At 30.9% G+C, this 24,520-nt stretch overlaps 1 protein-coding gene across 2 annotated transcripts in view; it reads right to left on the reverse strand.

Moving 5' to 3' along the window:
- Positions 1-2,164: 2,164 nt before the first annotated feature.
- The window catches only part of LOC124539851, an 89,749-nt gene continuing 67,393 nt past the window's right edge, over positions 2,165-24,520 (reverse strand). Inside the window, exons 2-9 of one of the 2 annotated variants that reach the window (XM_047117208.1) lie at positions 13,153-13,845; positions 12,575-12,694; positions 11,709-11,907; positions 7,629-7,719; positions 7,210-7,309; positions 5,720-5,885; positions 4,253-4,464; positions 2,165-2,838 (exon numbers count right to left, since the gene is read on the reverse strand). In XM_047117208.1, coding sequence (XP_046973164.1) covers positions 4,254-4,464; positions 5,720-5,885; positions 7,210-7,309; positions 7,629-7,719; positions 11,709-11,907; positions 12,575-12,694; positions 13,153-13,762 — 1,497 coding nt within the window. In that variant the 5' untranslated portion in view covers positions 13,763-13,845 and the 3' untranslated portion in view covers positions 2,165-2,838; position 4,253. Of the gene's footprint in view, positions 2,839-4,251; positions 4,465-5,719; positions 5,886-7,209; positions 7,310-7,628; positions 7,720-11,708; positions 11,908-12,574; positions 12,695-13,152; positions 13,846-24,520 lie in introns of those variants that run through there. The other variant, XM_047117209.1, reaches the window with a different exon arrangement.

Here is a 24,520-nt window from a genome sequence, read left to right on the forward strand (position 1 = left end):
CGCCTGGAGACATGATCAGCCTCTTCCACTTCAGCGAGCAAATTCTACGCGCAATAAATATAACTCTCATATCTTAAATACACAGTTATATAAAAATACTTTATATTTATATTAGCTCTAATGCGAAAAAAGAGGTGTTATAATTTGTATGTATGTTTATGTGTGTGTTAACTGTGGTGTGTATCATCTGAAATAAATGAACCGTTCACCGTTCAAGAGAAAACATTTTTCTATTTGTTGAAGAAATTTTTTGAATATGGAACTCATCATCAGCAAGATTCCACCTCCTCATTAAATTACAGCGGATATATCGTCTTTGAACTTACTTGGCTCAACAATGTAATATGAAGTTTCAGAAGTGCTTTTGTGAGCCTTCTGAGGTCTTAATACGACATTTAGTCGTTTTCTAAACTTTTATGTCGCATATGACTTTTGTAAAACAAACTATATTTCCCAGTTCTGGCATGACATGCCAATTTTGTAAAACAAACTATATTTCTCAGTTCTGTACATATCTAATTCCTACTAGCATTAGAGCATTGTGAAGTAAGCTCCAACTAACCCTACCCCGCCCCCCCGGACAATAGACCATTACGCCATCAGTGGGACCTTTACAGGTTCTTACTTGATATTACGTCGAATGGTTCATGCATCAACATTCATGATGCAAATACTTGTATTAGTTCAGTGACCTGTCTTCCAATCTTATTTCATACGTGATTTGATGTCTATATCTCTTGACTTAATGGTATTATGTAAAGCACTGAATTATCCCTTCTCTCGATTATCACGCGAGAGATCATATCACAAATAAATGATCAGCGATGTTCACTCATGACAGACTGTCTTGTTTCAGAAGATTATTTGCTAACTGGTATTGTAGACAGATAAATATTATATGACAGATATAAAAAATATCTATTTTTTTATTTTGTTTTATTTCTCGCTTTCAAATACAGCTATGTATGTATTTACTTATAACCTTTTCCAATCGAAGTAGGAATACAAGTATTTTGTTAATAACTCAGCTATATTGTGCAATAAGAGTTTTTCATGAATATATCTTTATTTATCATGGATTTTATATATCCATTAGTTATCACAGATAAACTATGCTGTTGGGTTCTGGGTGGATGAGTGACCCAGAGTAGTTATAAATACGAACTAACTAATGATTTTAGATGTTAGTTGCCAGTTTACAGTGTAATTAACAGCGTATGATTAATATAACACTATGTCACTTAATCACATAAGTGGATATAAATCCTAATATTTCCAAAATAACAATAACGGTTTCGTCGACGTTCAAAATGCTATCTTTTATCAAATCTGTAGAGTAGACTTATTAAGTTTTCGACACAGTGATTTTCGTCGATTTGCTGTCAAATTTTGATCATTTGAATTTTCTCCTCTCATAAAATACTGAGTACTGCTTTTGTTGCTAGTATATGATTATTAAGTACTACCACACGTGCTTGCACCTTACCAATTTAATGAATAATAATAAAGCTTTATATCCCATATTAGTTATATATAACAGTGTCATCGTTTATGTGTTAGTCTTTTATTATGTTGTTTTTTTATAATTTAAAATATTAGTGTGTTTATTTATGTATTATATTTTGATCCTTTTTTTTCTCTATGTATATTTTCTATTCAATGTATGGGCGCCATAATAATAGTAGTAATTTAATGAATACAAATGAAAATCATTAAAAAAACAATTAAACTGTTTTAATATAAATATAATATTATTTATTTTAAAACTATGACTTTAATAATAAATAGTTATACAATTGATAACAAGTCAAAGAAAAATGTTTTTCGAGAGTTATTTTATGGGCACACAATTTACAAATAACAAAATTCCTTAAATTTATTTTTATCAAATAATTAAAAATAAATATAAGAAACATATAAAATTGTACCTACATATATGAGTATGAAAATGCCATATAATTCAGTAATAAAGACATATTCTATAAATCAAATAAATAGATATATCTTAATGTTAACGCATTACTTAATAAATAATAAAAACACTCTTAAAATTAAATTATAAATAAATAACAACCACTCACACTAACACACAATAAATAACAATCATAACATTAAATAAAATCCATCATTAATAAATTAATTAAAACTAAAATGTTTATAAAACCTTTCTTATATCAAGGTTAATTAAATAATTATATTATAATTATAAAAACCAGTATTCCCTTATTTTACAAGCTTTTATTTAACTTTACCTGTTTGTATGTTAAAATTAAATCTTCCATATGAACTTCTACAAGATTCATCTCAGGAAAGATTCTTTGCTCTCATTATTATTCCTAACAATACAATCTAGTATATCTACTAAACGATAGTTTTAGTTTATTTATTAAATAAAAGCTTGTTATTAAGTATTTTTTAATTCAACTTTATTTTATTATTTACATATTATTGGGTATTCATTTATTCCAACTATATTCAATGAAACTTATATAGTGTTCCATTATTTTATTTATTAATTTAATATTTATTAAAGAAATTAAAAATCCGATATTTTTATTTAAAAAAGGATTCAATTGTGCTAGAAGCGAAATGTCTATATAACAAAATCTAAAATGCAAGTGCCAAGGTTTTTGGCAGTATGTTAAAATAATATTATTAGTGTAATAGTTATAACATTGTAGGGACGTAGTTAGTTTCTTCTTTGTTGAATATTAATTTTGGATTGTTGTTCCGGAGTGTTGGAGCAAAAACTAACATCGCTTGCTGTACTTTCACAAAAGTTATTACTTGGAACATTATATGATGACGCTTCACTCTTTAGCTGCATTTTTTTGACTCCTGTAACGAAAAATAGTTATTTTACCATATTTATCAAATATTAAAGAACATCTACTAATTTTATTTTTCACGATTAAATGTACCAGTTAATGTCATAAGATATTACGGATTTTAGGAAGGCCTTCGATCGAGTCAATCATAAAAAAATATATTATGATCATAATGATCATAATATATTTTTAGATCAAAGCTAAGTTAATACTAAGCGCCTTTTATTTAAAATATTAAATACGATTGGTACAGAGATATTTTTATATGAACCCTAATAGAGTCTTGTGCTTAGGTTTAATAGTTTCTGGAGTCCTTGGCGTTCCACAGGGTTCGCAATTTAGACTCATTTGTCATTTGCTGTTGATTTGAAATGTATGAGACTCACTCACTCTTTGAGAGATGTTAATTCTTTGCAAGACAATTTATATTTGATTAAAATAGAATTGATCTTGACAAATTATATAAATATCTTTAAAACACCTATAAAAATATATGGACAACTGGCAAATTATGACCTTCAACAATCTATTTAAAGGAAGTTAATAGTAACACAATTAGAAATTATTGTGGCCAATCAAGTGTTCCAATTTCTTATATGCCACCCAAAGGTTAATTACAATTAGTAATTATTCATACCTATGCATAACAAGCTTTGGTAATATAATGTGGTCTGCATACAATCAAATTAACTCATTCAAAGACTTAACAGTGACCCGCAAAGTTGAATGCATTAACAATACAGAATCGACTCTATTGACGACAAGATAGAGTTCATATTTAATTACCTAATGTAGCATCTTAAAGGCTTCACTATCAAATCCCAAACTAATTTCGAGACTAACTAGACATATAACGTTATGTTGATATTATGATGTGGATTGCTTATTTTATATACCATTGAAACAGTTTCTCGCGCTAGGCTAGAGGAATTAACACAAACTCCCAACTAAGAGACGGTTTGTAAGGGAGAAATTGCGGCTTATTATGTCAGCGACTTGCGACCTTCTAATATGTATAAGTTAGGCAAACTTATATTCGAGAAGCGACTAAATTAAATGCGTAGTGATATTGGTGTATTTGTAAAATATGGATTATGTATTTCAATGAGAAAATATCTCAAGAATATGAGAAAAACAGTCATTACTAAAAAATAATCAGTGTTTCTGAATAAAAAATTGCGAAGGAAGAGTTATTTCAAGAAGAAAATTTAGTTATATATATAGTAGGGTCGAATTTTTCGTCGTTATTTTTCATTGAATTTTTTTCAACTATTACATTATCTTCAAGCAATACTCAATATTAAAGGTGAAAAAAGTCCAATCCCGTCTTGGTCCACTGCAATTACACCAAATTGATTCAGTGGTTCAGACGAGAAAGCATAATTGACAGACAGACAGAGTCAATTCCGCATTTACGTATGTACCTTAGTGTCTTAGTTTTCTAGCTGTGACGAGTTTGTTGATATCGTGGTATGCAGCTATCATCGTGTGTGATGGGGTGGTGTTGACAGCACAAGCCGAATGTGCTTCCATACAATCTGTGCCTTCTTGGCCACGTCGTGCAGCTCTCATATAACGGAAGAAACGCAAAATTTCTGGGTTATCCGAAACGGGACGACGTAGCTCGTTTAATTCTCTGTAAAAAAAAATTTGATTAGCATCTGTGTAATTTCATTCGAGTCACAAACTTTCGGTGTCCAAAGAATTTGAAATCGGAATATGATCCATTTTTAAATTTTATAAAATCTTCCAAATTCAAATAACATTCGGTTAATTGAACATCAGATTTCACAATGCAACAATTGCGCCTCGAGTTTATTACGTTTCGCAGGGAAATTTACATTTCAACGTGTACATAAACTGAAATGTTTGCTTTGAACAATTTGTGGATTGACATTAACGTCTAGTTTTGGAATATCGTCACAATTACGTTATACAATTCCTATTCTGCCTATCAAAACAGTACTACTGCTTACGACAGGCCTCTTTGAAGCGATATCTATTCGGCTGGCTATCAAATCAAACGCAGATATATCGCGAATATACGAGCCTAGTATGGGATTAGTCGATTCGTAAATATATTATTTGCTTGACATAGACAAGGGTTTAACGAATTATTTCGAGAGGTTCATGATTTTTTTAAAACTGCGAATTATCTTGACGAATAAAACGAGATATTTGGAGTAATTTGGACTTAAATAATTATGTTTGATTTGATAAAAATAGACGATTAAAAATACAACAATAAATTCACGAATTAATCCAATTCTAAGTTATAGCATTACTGAATAAGGTATAAAATTTTGATTTTGGCATATAATAATACCATGTACAGTCACTGTAAGAAAACCTTCGTCAGTTTTCAAATTCATTCCTTTATCTAGTCTTAAACTCTTAGTACCCTTTGAAATTAAATCACTAAACTGACAACTACATATAAAATTAAACTTACATAGTGGGATAACTTGGTTCAAAATAGTGTAACATCTTTAGACTACGTCTGGTTTTATGTCAATATGAAATCTTTTTAATGGCGTAATTTGTCATTACAAATTTAAATTAGATATATCTTCTACTGAATTGTCAAAATATGTCTATCAGTATCATATTATATTCTCGATCGGTATAGCAGATTATCACTCATACTGAGCACACGAAAATAATCTTAAGGTTTTCTTACCCTGGCTGTACATACAAAGTTTAAGTATAGTTATAGATTTGTTGACATTCATAGAAATGAATAATTATCAAAAATTATTATAATTATATAACATTCACTATTTGAAAATCGAATTGTAAAATTTTCCAAGTATACTATAAAATTTACTCAATAGAAAAGTAACGTTATAATATTATCAATGTAATATAATATCATAGGGAGGAAATATTACCTGCTTAACTGCGCTGATACCAAGTTGCTGTACGGCGCGTACTTTGCCGGGCTGGCGTACATTAAACAAATCAACTGTTCTCTACAAGATTCAAGTTTGACATCACTGACACTTTGTCCCCCAATTACCATATTGTCCTCTGTTGTTGTTTCTGTTGGAGCTAGTCCTGTAGAATACACGTTTTATATGAGATATTTATAACTGTAACCTAATTTGGGTACCACCCACTTGCATATCCTAGTGCCAAATAATAATTATAATAATACATATTGGACAACATCACATACATTACTCTGATCTCAAAGTAAGTAATTAATGCACTTATGTTCTGGAAAATCAGAGGTAACGATCATATAGACAGATACCCAGACCAAAGACAACATAGAAAATTAATGTACTTTTTCTACATTGCCTCGGCCGGGAATCGAATGCGGGACCTCGGAGTGGCGTACCCATAAAAACCGGTGTACACATTATTCGACCATTGAGGTCGTCTAACAGCTATTAGTACTGATTTCAGAATTTAAATCCGGAAAACAGTACTAATGGCACTAATAACTATATTATAGGGTTTATATTCGTAAGGAACACATCATTTCAATTTCCAAAAATTAAGTATAATATCGTCATTGCTCCTGCAAAAGTCGTTATGTTTTTTTTTATATTTTTCGATTGTTACACCTTTTTAATCATTATTTAAATACGAACGAACTGTAAAAACAGTTTTATCATTATTTAAAAGTTTACAAGTTTAGTTATGCCATATTCGTTCATCGAAATTTCCATATATTGAAGTAACCTTTAAAGTGACACGGCAATCGAAAAATATGAAAAAAAAAACACAAAGTGACTTTTGTAGGAGTAACGACGATATGTACCAAAGATGTAAAATATACAATTACGCTTTTTTGAACCGTTAATATTTTCCGCAAAATCAAACTCTTTAACCCAATACCCAATACCATAAAGTTGTATACAGTATCACTGGTGGTGGTGGTGTATTGTTATTTGAAGATGTATTATAGTTATTTTGGGAATGTCAAATTTAGTTTTAAATATTGGTGCAATAAAGGATAAATAAATAATTGACTTATAAACCATATACAGTTACATTATTATTTATGGATACAGCAGAAATTGTTACGCAAAAATGGTTGCAAATTAAATTGTTCGAGGGATACGAGGGATCTTATTAGAATTTGAGGCATCAAAGCAATTCTACGTAACAAGAAATTTTAGGATAATGAAATAATATAACTTTTTAAATTGGTCAGATTAAAGAATTTTGTGATTACGGTTTGTATTATAACGATTTTGTGCAAGATTTTTTACATTAAAGGAATGATTGGTACCGATTTTGTTTTCGCTTGAGATTTATTTTGACAAGAAAATCTTAAATTTCTTTTTCCATATTATTCTTTTCAGATTTGAATTTGATTTCGTTAATTTAATTGGTTATTTTAATGGATCATATAATGAAAATAATTTACCTAGTCTAGCGAAAATTCCATCCAGTCGTGAAAGCAAAGGTGAATAGAACGGGTCATAATTGCTCAGGATCATCGAGGAAGCTGGAATCTTCTGGAATATCTGGAATATAATTATAAAATGCTTTCATTATCATACTCATTTTTAGCGCACATTTCTTGATTTTTACTGCTAAGAGAAAGTAAACAACCAGTGTGAAAATGTCTATTTTTTGGATAAGTCCAAAAATTTCTCGTTGAGAACTAGTGGGAAAACATGAGACAAATTGTCATCCGAGAAACGCAAGCTCACACTTCTTTGCATTTCTGTCGAGCACGAGATGATACACGAATACAAATTAAGGACATGAAAATTCAAGTATGCTTGACCAGGTTTGATATTTTATATAAATCACTGGAGCACTTGGCTCTTTTTAAATTACCTTATAATTATTGGTCGGTGTTGTCATTTGATTTTTGTAGTAACTATTCTTGCTTGGTAAATAGGAAACCTTTTGACCTCCGACGCCAAATCTGAAAATAAAAAAAGAAATTTTATAGGAAAATCAAGAAGATGAAGATATTAAAGGAACTTGAGAAGTCATCACTTTATTTTGTAAAATTAAAAATAAAGTAAAATTAACAGCGTGGCAAAAGCCTACTCTCCCTATCGAGAAGGTCTTACTACAAAACGTTGTATCAAAGTGGGTTAACGGATACACGTGGAAGATTATCTTCGAACAGGCGCAAGTTGAATCACGAGAACGATTATAAATACAAATTAAGCACAGTCAATTGTCTAGTTTTACCATAATCGAAGGTTTTATGACCCAGGTCCATTTTAAGATCAAAATTATATCTGTAATATTTTAAGAAAAAGGCTGAGTTATATCTATGTGTAATTTCTTCAAAAACTTTCTTTATCAAATTATATTTAAAAGCGTCTACAGTTATACGTTAAAGGGACCGTTAACCGGCGTAAAAGTTATAGATTTGATCATAACCCTTGAGGCTATTATTGTATCTAGTAAAATATTTGCTTGGATGGAAGAAAATCGGTAATATCATCAGAAATATTTCTAAAGAAATAAATGTGTGTCTTGAAATTCTAACCTCAAACTTTTTGCGATGAAGTAAATATGTGAAATGATTGGTACCATCATAAAAAGCTGGATAAGCTTTGATTGTCATGTGATGGTCATTGAATGATCAAAATATAAGATACTAAATATTCATTTACAAATAGTATTAATTAGACTAAGGAACCTATGCATATCTACACATATAATTAATTTGGAGTGTCTGTTTGTTATATTAAAATAGCCCTATTTGAATGCATATGTATGTATACAGGGTACAAATACCAGAATAACATTTTTACAATTTGTCTGTCTATCTGTTTGCACCGGCTAATCTCTTGAATGGCTGGACCGATTTTGACGGAACATTCACTGGCAGATAACTGATACAATAAGGAGTAACTTAGGCTACAATGTTTTTTTTTTGTTTAATTCAAACACGTACAAGGTCGTGGGTACAGCTAGTTATAAATTAAACTGTCAATCAGTTTGAATTGTATAAAATATTTCTGTTCTTTTAAATTGAATAAAATATTTCTGTTAACTGGTTTTGTTGATTCAATTTATTTTCAAAACATTTGTATTGTTAGATAATAAAGATTGGCATCTTTGAATATCCTTCTTTTCCAACTAAGTAAGCCTTTTAGCTAATATAGATATATATTATTTTTATTAAAATGGATTAGTTGAATAATTTTCAATAGTTTTATTTTATTGCTACATTCGATACATAACAATAGAAATATGTTAATAAAAAAAGTTGGTAAATACTTTTTGTTTAAGTAATATCAATTTTTACAACAATTTAATTTTAATTTTAATTAATTAAAATAACACTTAATTACATGAAAATTTACCATCTTTATCACCTATTCATTTCCGACCGTAGCTAAAGGTAAGGCAGGTATTTCTGTAGCCCTGAGGCGTGTGATATATTTCATGACAGTGAATATAAATTTCAAAGCGTTAAAAAAACATACATACGGACAAATTTACTGACAATATGAGCTATTTTTGTTATAATTCTACGACAAGGAATTAGAGTTTTTCGTGCCTTATTTTACATTCTAATACATTTTGGCGTTTCATATTTTATACTGAACATCAGCAGATCTTCGCTAGACTTCGGGATAGGCGTTTATAATAATAGTAACAATAAAATTTTATTACTATTTTAATTTTATACTATTTACTTAATCTATTGCAATATATTATACACAGACTGTGGGATGAAATAAGGATGAACATAGTATGAAATAAACCAGCTATCAAAATTACTTAAGAAAATTCTGTGGGTATTTGAATAATGTTTTCCATGGGATATTACGTCAGGTACAAGGCTAGTACTTTATGAATTTATGCGGGGTCTTAAACAAAACTTAATTTAAATTTTACGAGATTATGAGAACGAAGCGTAAAGCCTACTCATGATCGTGAAATACGCTACAAGGAAACACATTTTTGCTTTTAGAATTAGGATATAGTTTTCTTAAGAACAATAGAAATTTACTTTGTGCAAGCCCAAAAATTAGTACTTAGTATTGTTGTGTACCGGTTTGAAGGGTAAGTGAACCAGTGTAACTACAGGCACAAGGGACATAACATCTTTGTTCCCAAATTTGGTGGCGCATTGACGATGTAAAGAATGGTTAATGTTTCTTACAGTGACATTGTCTGTAGGCGGTGGTTACCATTTACCATCAGGCCCATATAATCGCTCGCCAATCCAAAGCATAAAAAGATATGAACAATGTGTTATTTAAATGTGTAATAATCGCGAAAATTTAAGACAACATTATATGAACAATGTGTTATATTAATAAAATAAATCTTATGGACGTTTGATAATATTAGATACCAAATAATTTTTTATATTAAATCATAAGTAGTAAAACTAGGAATGAAAAGATTATCATGTTTTATGATCTTGGCCTACATTTCACGGAAGTTACGAGGGCAAAAATACGGTGACCCCAGGGACGTGACTGAAAAGGAATCGTATGAAGCGAATATCTTATGAAAAAAAATATATGAGCGACGTCTGATTTAGCTCACTTGTTATAAATCGTTTACAAATTGGCTTGGCTATGTGCGATGTTTTTATAAATCCAAATCCAATTATATTTATTCGATGGTTAAGGAAAATACTTTGAAGAAACCTGCACATCCTGGAATTAAATTTGTCACGTGCGTGTTCAACACGCAAGGGAGCTTGGAATATGTTTGAAAACAGATGTGACATTTCCTTAAGAAAGCTAGCATCGTAGTTACCCGTTGTGTTTACGATTTAGTTTTTAGTTCCGGCTTGTACGATGGCTCAACAAGCGTTGTTGCATAAGGGATATAATCTCTTAGTGCCTAATGAGTTACACATTGCCGATTTAAGGAATGGGTAACATATCTTGCTACATCTACGTCTATGGGTGGTGGCCCTTAGGTGGTCCATTTGCCAGTCCAACTATTACTAACAAAACAATCTTCAATTTAATAGTTTCTTCATTAATAATCACTTAAAAGCGATTCATTGTGATGTGTATCTTTACAAACCTATAAAATTCGTTTATTAAGTAGGTGTCTGCTTTTGTATTTGTTTTATTACATTATTGTTACAAACTTAGGTTTTCACAAATCTAAGTTTGTAATTGGTATTTGTTTTTAATAAATATTCAGCACTCATTCAACTTCAATTAAAATTTGTTAGAAATATACTATGTCTCTTAGTTAGTGATTTAAATATTTGATCAAGTGACTATTATTATAGTATCTTATCTCACATCACATTTATTAACCCTGAGCTACTGTTGTCAGTATAATTGATCGATTATTTATAAATATCATTAAAACGAGTCGCGCTTCCTGAACGTAATTTTTTCCGTCAGAAATTTGTCACCCAACCAGATCGTATCGAAACAGACATTGATTTTTCTCTTTAATATAATTAATTATTATGTAATTATCTGAAAATGATATCTGACCCACTATTTTGTTTAAATCTTATATTGTTTATTATTTGACTTCTTTGCTTGATTGAACAGAGGCTTTCTTCAGATTACTAGGGACAAGTAAAGTTGCTGGCCAGTTGCTTTTTTTTTTTTTTTTTTTTTAAACGATTTTTTATGTGTTGTGTATTGCTGTTGGCCCTACTGGCCTTCACAGCGTCATCTGACTTTCGGGCGAGAACTAATGTCCCCTGCCCTGAGGTTGAGCGCGGGGCTCTAAATTAAAACTAAATTAAAACTAAAGTTCGTCCTGAGGGTGTCTCCTATGAGATCGCACCTCGGCTCAGAACGAAATCGGTGGGGTGGCCAGTTGCCTGCAGCAACTCCATATCTTATCCACAATAAATCAATCTGATAGCGCGATGTAATCGACAACTAGCGCCATCTATCCTTCTAAAGTTCAAATATAATATTTAAAATTCCAAATTTCAAATATTCAACTTACCTTGACATGTCGACATTAGATAGATCGTTAACATCATTATCATTTCCATACATTTCATCAGGTGAGTAAGCAAATGTTGCGGCTGGGTTCGTTTCGTAGCCCATGAAGTCTTTATTGTCATTATTGTATGCGGTTTGGTCATCACCGTTGGCCGGTGGATAGCTAGCTTGACTGGAAGCTGCTGATAGGTGGGAAATACCTGGAAATATTAATATTCTAAATTACGTTCCTGCTTAACGTAAGCATTCACTTCTGAAAAAAATATAGTGATGGAATTTTAATTATATTGTTAGAATGCAATAGAAACTTTCTTCACAATCAATAGTTTATTTTTCCTGAAGCGTTTCACAATCAAAACCGATACAAGATTGATTCTGTGCTCGATACATCTATTCCGACAATTAAAGTAAGTATGCCAATTTATAGGCTTACCCCTTGTATTACGTTTACACACCCCTCCTCCGACTGTAGTAACATCCGGTTTTCAAAACTGGATGTTGATAATCAACGTAAATTGTGACAACTATATAAATCGAATTATTACTGCTGATAATATTTCTAATAAAACACTGTATCTTTAGCTAATTTTACTAAGAATATCTTGCTTCTTCGATTGTTAAAATATATTTCAGTTTATGTCATAATAAATAAATATTATTTTCCCAGATAAATTTACAGGTCAAATAAGAAGCAAAAGGGTCGCAAATGATCCTTATAAACTTAATTGACATGCAGTAATTAAAAGTTTAAGAGACCAGACAATATTTAGTTAGAGAGTCTGTCACCTTAACTTGAAATTTGAAGTTCGGTATCGAGTTTTGACTTTGCGGTGATTTAATTAAGAAAGTTTCGAAGGTTTCACTCACCTTTGCCGAGTATTTTGCCGAAACTTCCCAAGATGCTCGGTAAGAACATGGCCAGTAGTATACTTTTGAAAACTTGAGCGCCGATAAGTAAAGGTAAAAAAAACTTCTTTAGTCCGAAAGCTGTGAAAAAAAAACTACTCGTTAAACATCCTAAAGTTATATCTATAAAATTTAGTAAGTTTATAAATTTGAATTTAATTTATAGTATAGTATATACTTTTTTATATTCCATATAAAAAAGTTGAGCACCTTAAATATACGTATGTGGGAGGAGAACAGCAAAATGGCCTTCCATTTTGCTATCTGCTGGAGCAACAAAGATAAAGATTGTAATTTTATCGTCTTCCTCATCTTATGAGATGAGGTTCATGATATGCACGCGATAATTTTGACAGGATTACCGTTCAAGTTCAAACGCTTACAGTTTCCAATGCATCTCGCATTTTAAATAACAAGAAGTTTGAATAAATTGCAATAATCCAAACTTTGGATCAATCCGCTATTAACAAAACAACGTAAGAGTCATGCTATTATTAAAATCTTTACTTGAAATAAATTATTAAAATGATTTCACTTACACCTGAATCCTACGAGTCTCGCTGCTTTCGGTAGATTAATTGATAATATATGAGTATCAATGAAGTTCTTTATTTTCTTAAACAATCTATATTCATACGTGTATGAACTAAATAATGCTCTTCCTTCTCTTCGTATAGCTAAGTCATCTTTTGGTTGATTTGTTTTATTAATAGCTTTAATTTCAACGCCTTCGAATAATTCAAACTTATCTTTATTAAGTGAATCGTCTAGTACTTTCTCTAGTATATTTTGTAACTGTTTCTCCGTATTATTTACAAATACATATTTCTCTGAGAACGTGCTCAATGTGTCTATTATATCAGCAAATATATTGTTATCCTTTGGATCGTCTTTATTTTCATTAATTACGTTATTTAAATTACTATTACTAATTTGACAGCTATGGCAATTATTAGATTCTACATTACTATCTAAATTACTTAAATCTGTTTGCGTAGTATCGATTGCACTCGATTCATCTTTGTGAATAGCCTGGCCATTGCCTAAAGCTATAATAGTGAATATATACAATGTTGCTGCGACGATATTGCCTGTGAACCTCCATTCTTTTCTTCTAAACATTTTTTGACTTGGTTTAATCGAATGCATATTGTCACCGTGTTTTTAAACTTCATCACCGAATGTGGATTTGACGAGTACGATTTATATTTCTCGTTCACCGTAAAGAAATTCTGTAACAAAAGAAACATTTAGATTAATATTGATTGAAATATTAGTTTTAAGAATAAAAACTAGAACAACTTATTAGCTTAAACTCGTCATCTATTCTTAGAGTACAAATCGTGACGAAGAATAAATGATTGAATAGTTTCAAAGAATACCCTTGTCTTACGTTGAAATTAACACTAACAGTAACAGCCTGTACACTTCCCACTGCTGGGCTCAGGCCTTCTCTCCCACTAAGAAAAACTAAGTTTGGAACATATTCCATCACGCTGTTCCAATGCGACGAAATTAGACACATCCAGGTTTCCTCACGATGTTTTCCTTCACCGCAGAGCATGAGATGAATTATAAACTGGCTATAGAAACCTAAGGTGTAGGTTTCTATAGCCCAAAATGACAGAAAAGACGGTAATTTTTTTCCGTATTCACTAATAAAGACGAAATATTAAATATATATTACATACATTCACAATTCACAGACACAAACTTGAGTCCAAAAATCTGTTCAACGATCAACTAAATCGCTTTTTAATATAAGTTGTTATTTTAGAAAGTATCGTTCAAGTATCTGAGAAGGTATTGAATCGATTACATTAATGATATTTCCATCATATCCGCTATCAAAATGCTACACGCGTGGATAATCTTGGTAACGTAAATCGGTTTATCAAAAACGTAGACGTCCGGCGTGTTTTTCTTATTTATATTTAAGAATATTGATTACACTTATAAGTAAGAATTTTTTGAGGAATATTGTCAAACGACGGTTAAAAATGAAATCGTTAAATAACTTTTCATGCTTATAAAACTGTTATCATTATTGTGGTTTTTCGATTTATCTGTTGAATCAAAATTCAATGTTTCCATGTACAATAAAAAATATAAAATTAAATGAAATATAAAATTACTAAAATTAATTTGGGCATATCTGCTTCTTTATACAGCGATGTAAGAATCTATTATTTTAAAAATAAATTAAGGATATATCTGGTACCGTAACACTGTTTTAATGTCATTTTTATGTTTGCCATAAGAGGTACCTATTTCTAATTTTTGGTTTTTTTTTTTTTTTATTACAATGTATATTTATATATTATCTTTTTGTTTTTCTTATATTATGTTCACTAAAATAAACTATTTCATATATTTATATTTTTACTATTGTAATTTATTTTATCTTTAATATGCGCTATTATATTACGTCGCCTACCTAAATAAATAAAAAACATAAGAAGAGTAAAACGGTCTGTGAGGTGTTAATGTCTGTGATAAAAAATAAAATAAAATATTAATACATACGAAATCAAACATCGTTTAACATATTACAAGGTATTACTCATATCACATCGAGCACGCTAACAGAAAGATTCACCGTTGTGATACGTAATATGCAACGTCATTTGTTTTAGTATTCAAAACATTAATTAATAAGATGCTTGTTAAGTGATGAACAGTACAGATATGATCCAGTGGTTAGAACATAAACAATGCATATGAGTCTGAGCATAACAGTTAATTTTGTATCTGTAATTAATGTCGGTGAATGAAATACCGTAAGGGAGTGTATGTGTCTCCTTCTTTCAAATATAGAATCACTATTGACAGACAGGGACAAATTATATATACACCTGTTTATTGATAACGTTATCAATGCTACGGAGCAGAGGCTCTTGTCGTTCTGTCATTTATCGTCACTCTTCTTCTTGAGGAAGAGGTTTTAAGCTTATTCAACTACGCTTCTTATTTGTTGATGGATACCGATGTGACATAATTTCAATGGAATTAGACACATGTAGGTTTCCCTACGATTTTTTTTCAACGTCACTCATGAGATGAATTACAAATAAAAATTAAGCACATGAAGATTCATAATGATTTCTAAAAAGTTACGTTCATCACTGTTGGTGAAAAGTGTTCACACTATTGTTGTGTGACGTTGATGCGGAACGCATTGTGTGGGATTCCTATGAATGCAATTATTGTATCATAATTGTTATGCCACGATATAAGAGAATTTCGTTTCCGCCCTCGTTTACATAGTTTTCCTTTCGCGTGGTATTTAATATGAATAGCCTTTAAGACTATGATTTTTAATTACGAAAGTAATGTTACTAAATGCTATTTCTAAGAAAGTGGATTCTTCTTTAAATAATGTTTACACAATTTTTAGAGTAATTCACTACGATTTAAAACTGAAATTTCTTTGATGATTTGTCTTAACGGTATACTTATATTTAACTAGCTGTGCCCGCAACCTTGTACGCGTTTGAATTTAACAAAACAAATATTGTTGTTGCCTAAGTTATTCCTTATTATATGAAAACAGACAAAATAGTAAACATTTTATTTTGCTATATGTACCGTGTATACATACACATGCATTGATTAAAAAAGGGTTATTTTAATATTACAAACACGCACTCCAATTTTTTTATTCGTATAGAAGATATAAAGAGCAATTCTTGATATTGATATCTATACAAAAAAATATTTCATCCATCTTGTAAACTTCCCTTGTAGTTTACACTGGCTAACTCACTGTTTAAAACAAAACACAATAACGTTTCTTTGTAGTGAGTTGTTGAACCATACGCTGTCAGGCTTCAACAACACTACCAAGACGATTTTACCCAAATTTTGTAATGAAATTTTGCTTTTAAATTCAACCTTATAAGTGACTCATGTAAAAAAGACACAATTTTATATAATAATACAAGCTGCTAAGCTGCGTACCGTAATAAACTGAAACATCTTCAAGAATGAGATATATTTTCCTAACCATGGGGCATTAGTTAACAATCTCACTAATTGTATATTTGTCTATTGTTGTATACAACGTATACGGTGGAGACTTCGACCGTCGTTAAGCAAATTGCTCAAGAAGTCCGATTTGTTTTGCTGCTGAGTGAGGTCATAAAGATAGCCATCTGGACTATATATGTGTAGTAACTTACTTGATATATTTTTATTAAACTTTCTATGAGCAGAGATGGCCCAGTGGTTAGAACGCGTGCATCTTAACCGATGATTGTGGGTTCAAACCCAGGCAAGCACCGCTGATTCATGTGCTTAATTTGTCTTTATAATTCATTTCCTGTTCAGCGGTGAAGGAAAACATCGTGAGGAAACCTGCATGTGACAAATTTCATAGAAATTCTGCCACATGTGTATTCCAGCAACCCGCATTGGAACAGCGTGGTGGAATATGTTCCGAACATTCTCTTAAAGGGAGAAGAGGCCTTTAGCCAAGCAGTGGGAATTTACAGGCTGTTGTTGTTGTTGTAAACGTTCTATATTATCGAATATGGATAATTTAAGTTCTGTAAAGATGTGAAGTGAAGAGAAGTGAAGTGTACTTTTTTGATAAATAAATATTAATTATCTACAACCTAAAATTACTTTTTGATTCTTTATTGCGCACGTTAACATTTGACATAAATAATATTACTAAACCATTTCGCTTATAATGTTTAGTCGTAACCAATTTGTATCATTTCCCATAATGCACCAGTTAATATATAGGTACATAAATGTCGATGTTAAATTTACTCTTTCAGCATAATGTAGTAGCGTCAAATTTAGTAAAGGTCCATTTACACAATTTGATTTTTGATTTCTTTGATGATGGAACTATGACTAATCAATATATATTTACTTATCTAGTGATTGATTCCACTAAAATTGTGATGTTTATTCAACATTTGCGTGTATCAAAATATCAATCAAATCAAATCAAATCAAAATATTCTTAATTTAAGTAGGCTTTTGAATAGTCATTTAACAACTATATTGCGCGAAGCTAAATAAACAATTATAAATAAGCGATCAATAGCATGCAGAGAACCCACTGTGTCAGTAAATTATGTGAAATTGATAATTCATATATTTCAATATAGCACAATTAAATTAAATATTATGTGGTTGTCTCGTCCTACATATTATCCGTGCTATAGTATCCGACTCGTTTATTTTGAATAGAAAAATTCAAATATTTAGGAAAGCTTTAATAGTCTGATTGAGCAAACGTCTTTCGAAGAGATTATACATACGCAAACGCTCAAAACGCAAACTATTTTATACAAGCGAGTGTGTGATTCTTCCATATGTAGATGTTCTTTAATAAAAGCGATATAAATTATATTTATTGCGCCGAAATAGCGAAACCACATGAAACTTCAATTAGTGGTAATAATGTTTATGATGTTCGAATTTGAATTCGCGTTTCTGCGCACATAATATCGATACTGTGAATTATTCAGATAAATACGAATGCTCTTTTAAATATGCAAATTTATATTTGCCTTTTAAAATAAAGTAATTATCAAATTAGTCAGGAATTAAAAAAGTAAATACTTTTTCATCAAAAACCTTTTTTAAAAATAAATAAATAAAATTTTAACAATTTGTAGACAAATGAACAAAGTAAAAATTTTAACAAAAAGAAAAACCGACTCCAAACAAAACACTATTTTAAAACAAATAAAAATGCACTAAAAAGTAATAAAAATAATTTCATATTTAACATATTTTTGAGAGTCCTCCTAGGTAAAATGAAATGAAAAATATTAGACTACTTAAAAGTCGATTTACGATTATATAACGTAGTTATAGTTATTGTTATATTTGGAGCCGGTGTCCTCCTCCTTTTTGAAGTCGGTTGAAAATAATACATCAGCAAACTTAGTGTAGGACGTCCGCGGGCACGGTGGAGTGCCGATTTGCACAAGACGGCTGGCAGGACCTGGATGCGAGTAGCCCAAGAACATTTACAATGGCGTGCAATTGGAGAGGCCTATGTCCAACAGTGGACGAACATGGGTTGATTGATTTTATACATTACTCTGATCCCAATGTAAGTAGTTAAAGCACTTGTGTTATGGAAAATCAGAAGTAACGACGGTAACACAAACACCCAGACCCAAAGCAACATAGAAAACTAACGATAATCTATATTGACTCGGCCGGGAATCGAACCCGGGACCTCGGAGTGGCGTGCCCATGAAAACCGGTGTACACACCACTCGACCACGGAGGTTGATTGAAAAAAAGCAGAAGAAGAAGAAAGATAATAATATTAAAATATTCATCTCTTTTCTCTTATTGGTGACACCCCTACTTCATTCTTAGTCAACAGAATTTGAACTGTTTTAAAATGAAAATGTAATTTAAAATGCAAGGATTCCTCGAACTACGGGTATTTTCCATATATTAAAAACTTAATATAAGCGTTAAGACTTAAATGTTCTTCTGTATCAAAAACACTATATTCGTTACTTGAAAATTAATTTTAGTATTATTTCTGCTATGATTATTTTGTTTATGATAATATATTTGTAAGTGAAAACATTTCCTTCTATATATTTGTCTTACGCAATTTTTATAATGATGTGTTAATGATAAATGTTATTTGTCATTATAAATCTATACTTAAATGATATATGCGAAAGTTATTCTGTCTATCTGTCGTTCTTTCTCTAGCAAACCAATAAACCGAATTTGATGATATTTGCTATGAAGCAAACTTGAACTCCAAATAAAGATATAGGCTACTTTTTAAGCCTAACACGTGACTATCAACCCGCGACAACTAATAAATTGTATATTCTATTTATATGTGATTCTTAAATGTAAATGTTAAACAATAATTATTGAATGTCTTGGCTTTTTGATTCTTCGAAATAGTAATTAATATTATTAATAATTGATAGTATATTTAATTAATTTTTGATCCAAAATATATATCTCGATAGCTAGCTTAAACAAATCAATATATATTTCATGTATCTTAAATCATTATTATTATGTTTGAAAAAAATCAATGTATTTTTTACAAATCATTTTAAAGACTAGGTCTTTTCGATGATGGGCAATAACTTAATAATATCTAATTTCAAAAACGTGATTTAACGCATTGATAAGTCCGGTGATAAATTGAGCCATTAGGGATTGAATGCGGGGTGAAGCGAAGCGGGGATGAACCATCGAAGCCATTTTTAAAGTTACGATAGCGATATTAATAAAACGACAGCGAGTTTATTTTATTTTAATACCTATCTAGGCAATATTTACCCGAGCGTTTCCGTTGTTGAATGTATGTGACCTTACTAGGATATAATTATATATTGCAAACAATTTCCACTTTGACAAAGTTTTTATTGATACAAATTAAATGTGTTAAGAAATGTCTACCTAGCCGTAAACCTGCGACACAGAAATTCTGCGACATGTGTATTCCACCAAACCGCATCGGAATTGTATGGTGGGATATGTTTCAAACCTTCTCCTTAAAGGGAGAGGAGGTCTTAGCCCAGCAGTGTGTAATTTAAAGACTGTTGTTGTTCTACCTAGCCGTAAGGCTAGTGCCTGTACTAGACAACAATAAGTTGAAAGCATTTTTGTACTAAACTTTCAAGAAAAAAAATCTCGTTACACTAATCTGGTTGATGTAAATGGATGAATACGAATTTCACAGGTTTTTGTTACATATATATTTTTTTATTATATTCTAAGACATTGATAGCTTCAACCCGAATTTATAAGGCAATGTTAGCTTCAGGTATTTCCTTATCAAATACCATCACGGCTTAACAGCTGAACGTCTAAGCCGCTTTTCCATTCAGCTCAGATGTTTAACTCACAGGTTCCGTATATCCGGCTTTTCTCTCCAAGTCCTGAATCTTCAAAGGTCATTCACCTCACAACCTATATTTGTACGTGATTCGAAGTTTATGTTTTGAATAGAGAGATAGAATATGTGTTAATATACTTAGTAAATCGTCTGTGTAGGTACCATATACTTATTGATCAATGATCATATTCAACCACAAACCGATTTATTGAGCCTAGTGGTCCTGTGGTTTGAACGCATGCATCTTAACCGATAGCGGGTTCAAACCCAGCAAATGAATTTGCATGTGCTTAATTTGTGTTTATAATTCATCTCGTGCTCTGTGGCGAAGAAAAACATCGCGAGAAAACCTGCATGCTCATAATTTCAACGATTTCTGTCATATATGTATCCATCATCCTGCAATATAGCAGCGTGGTTGTTCAAACCTGGTTTTTAAAGGCAGAAGAAGCCTAAGCCAACATTGGGAAATTTACAGGCTGTTACTGTATGCTGCTGTGTTCCGGTTTACAGGGTAAGGTAGCTATTACAACAAGCACAAGAGACTGAACAAATTCATTTAAGGAATGATTAACAGTTATTTCTTACAGCGTCAGTATCTATGGACTTCGGTGAGCATTTACATCCTATATTATACAGGCCTATTAGGTCGCTCACCTACCCATTTCTTATATTTGGTTTTAAGACAAATTCATTAAATATTGATACTAACAATTAACGTAATTTTATAGTTCCTACTGTATCAAATAGGTAATTATTCATAATGCAATGTTGAATAAACCAAATAGATTCTCCGGTGATGTATGACCAACCGATGCGTACCGATCAGCAAACCATACCAATTTATCTAAATCGTTCAATCTGTACCCAATGTCCTATAATATGTTCACCCTTAATCAACGATATAAAAAGGAAGTCGTGGGTAAGAGTTATGTACTGTGATTAATCCGATATCAATGGCTTATTATTTTGATTACCTGGATAACCATTTCTTGGAAAACTTATTATATATCGAAAAGATTGTCAATTATTAATCAGTTATACGTCTTCTCGTTTGATATGAATATTGGATTTCTCTGAATGCTTGTTTTCATAAGAGTTATGTGATTATTTATATTGCTTTCGACGTATGAAAGTCATAAGTCAGCTATTTTTAGTTTTTTTTTTTGTTTAATTTTATACATTAATTGCGTGCAATTAAAACGGCATAAATATCTAAAAATAAGAAAAGAACAGAAAGCGACTTTTGCAGGCTTTTAGGCGCAGCAACAATATAGAAAATCGGTTATGTTCTCATTTTGAAAAGATCTAGCCATAGATGCAAAAACATAAAGAGGATTCTTTATTACAATTAACTAAATTTATACGATTTAGCAAAGATTTAATATTACAGTGTCAAAAAGTTACTGACCGAATAGAGAACGGTTTTCGGCTGTATAAGAAAAAAAAATTAAGAATGCAATCCAAATTGATATTGATATATGAAATTGGTATCGACAAACTCCAATTATTTTGAAAAACCGTGATGTTTGGAGACCTTAAGGGTTAGAATGAAGGACCGATAATCCTTTTTATTGAATCTTTCCATTGATATAATAGAACCATATCACATTATTAATGGAGATCAATAATAGTGAAGAACTAAAATACAGCTCACACGTATTATTGAAGTTTCATCTCTGCACTCCGCAGATAATTTACGATCAGTTTGCACTGTTGTTCCTCTAATTGGCTTGTGTTCAAACTGCACGTTACTAAATTCCTTATTATCGATATGCATTTGGCTGTTTTGTTCAAATAATATGGCAAATAGAGGAGCTTCTATAGATAACTTGGAAATGGTCTACTATAAGAATAATAAATGATAAAAACGTTGAAGTTTTGTAGATTAGATTTATGGTTTGATTAATATATGTCCAAAGACTCTGGTAGGTAAGTTTATACCTGGCTTGTTAGAGAGGAATAAAGTTCGCTGCCAATCAAAAAAATATTTTTTTTAAAGGGGAAGATTTTGCTTATCTTAGTTACTTTAGTACTGATTTTGTGTTTTGTTTATTAGTTGTTATTTTGTGTGAATAACATGTTTTGTTCAAGTTTAATTTTAATACTTATTAAAAGGGGAAGATTAAGACTTGTAGTTAAGTTTATACCTGGCTTGTTATAAACGAATAAAGTTAGTTCTCAATGACGTGATGTCTTTAATTTACTACAGACTCCAAAGTACTGAATATACTTAAGTATATTACATAGGTACTATAATCCATTGTTTCAATATATAAATTCTCAGCAATAGCCAAAAATCCCTGAGTTGGAAGTATGTCCATGCCATTGGTCATGCGCTTAAACTCTTTATGGTTGTTGGATTTGCCATCCCATTGGATTTTGACAATGAAGATACACACTTGTCCGCTGTAATACATCTGTTTTAGTTGGTAAAGTCTCACTTGATATTGGTCTTCGTTCGTGACGTCATCATTCCAGTCTTTACTTATTAACGTTGTGGGCGTTTCGTTTAAACTTAATTTCTATCTTTTTGACATCATCCATTTGATATTCAAAAGAAGAAGATGCAACATTGTTATCTTAAGTTTGTCAAATTCTGGTACTAGTTAACAAGGTTGGTGAAACTCCAAGATCTAAGATATGGTCTTTATATCTTACGGGCAATATTTATGGGCGTGACCATATCATCAGAGTTTCCATTTGTCCGTCTATTTATTTAAATGTTAATAGATTCAGCTTTTAAACTGATTAATACTATCCAAGTTTCACCACCTTGCAACACCAATTTTCTTAAGAGAAGTTCCTCTTCAACTTCATAGTTTCATGCTTCATTACAGAGCCATTCAGCTTGGTTAGCACTTGACTGATTTAAATTTCAAAGACTGAAGAATAGGACTTAAATGTAGCATTAAAAGCGCTTTACATTTACAATGAGCGCATCCAGCTACCGTAAAATATTTGCTTTAATGGCTTTGAAATATCTTTATTTATTAAAGCGCTGTATTTATAACAAACTAATATTTCCATTTGACGCTTATATTATAACCAACCGATTAGATGGTTAGAACGCGTGCATCTTAACCGATGATTACGGGTTCAAACACAGGCAAGCACAACTAAATATTCATGTGCTTAATTTGTCTTTATAATTGATATCGTGCATGGCGGTGAAGGAAAATATCGTGATAATCAAAAATTCATTGAAATTCTGCCACATGTCACCAATCCGCATTAGAACAGCGTGGTGCAATATGTTCCAAGCCTTCTTCTCAAAAGGAGATAAGGTCTTAGCCCAGTGGAAAATTAACAGGCTGTTGTTGATATAACTATATACATTATAAGCAGATTATAATGCGGATATATTTATTAAGGCATGTACGCATATAGAATATGATAGTAATAATTTGTTTGTGTAATTTCCGAATGACTTAACTAACGGATATTGCCTATGATATTTGATTTGATGAGATGATGACTAATATGTGCTAGGATCTAATTGGTTGAGATATATTATAGAAGGATATATACTAAAGGCACCTCAGAAGTTATAAAGATGAGTATGGTGACATGACATAGCTAATACTACAGGATTGACTTGATCAAGATGACCTTGAAGATTGGTGGTGATAACACTCAAAAGATGAATAATACTCATCATGTCCATGAAGGCAGATCTACTGTTGTTTATACAGAAGTGAATGTGTTATTACAAATATTATTTGGGTAAATTGATAATTAAAAAGTTTTTGAAGGTAACTGTAACACTTTTCTTCTTGTAATTGTAGTATTTGCTTATGGACGTTTTAAACTATATTTTTTATTTGTTGATGAACTGAATTGTTTTTATTTGTCTCAAGCTTATATAAAGTAAAACATTTTTTTTAAATACAATATAACATTTACGGATTATTACTTGAACTTTGTTATTTTTTATTCTGTTAATTTAATTTCTTTAAATGACTATATAATACATAAGCATTAGTTTACATGAGGTTTATTTTTAAATTAACATTAAGGCTTTCAGTATAAATAACAAAATTAAAGATAGC

The sequence above is a fragment of the Vanessa cardui genome, chromosome 23 (assembly GCF_905220365.1).
Source record: "Vanessa cardui chromosome 23, ilVanCard2.1, whole genome shotgun sequence".
In the NCBI taxonomy this organism is placed as follows: domain Eukaryota; kingdom Metazoa; phylum Arthropoda; class Insecta; order Lepidoptera; family Nymphalidae; genus Vanessa; species Vanessa cardui.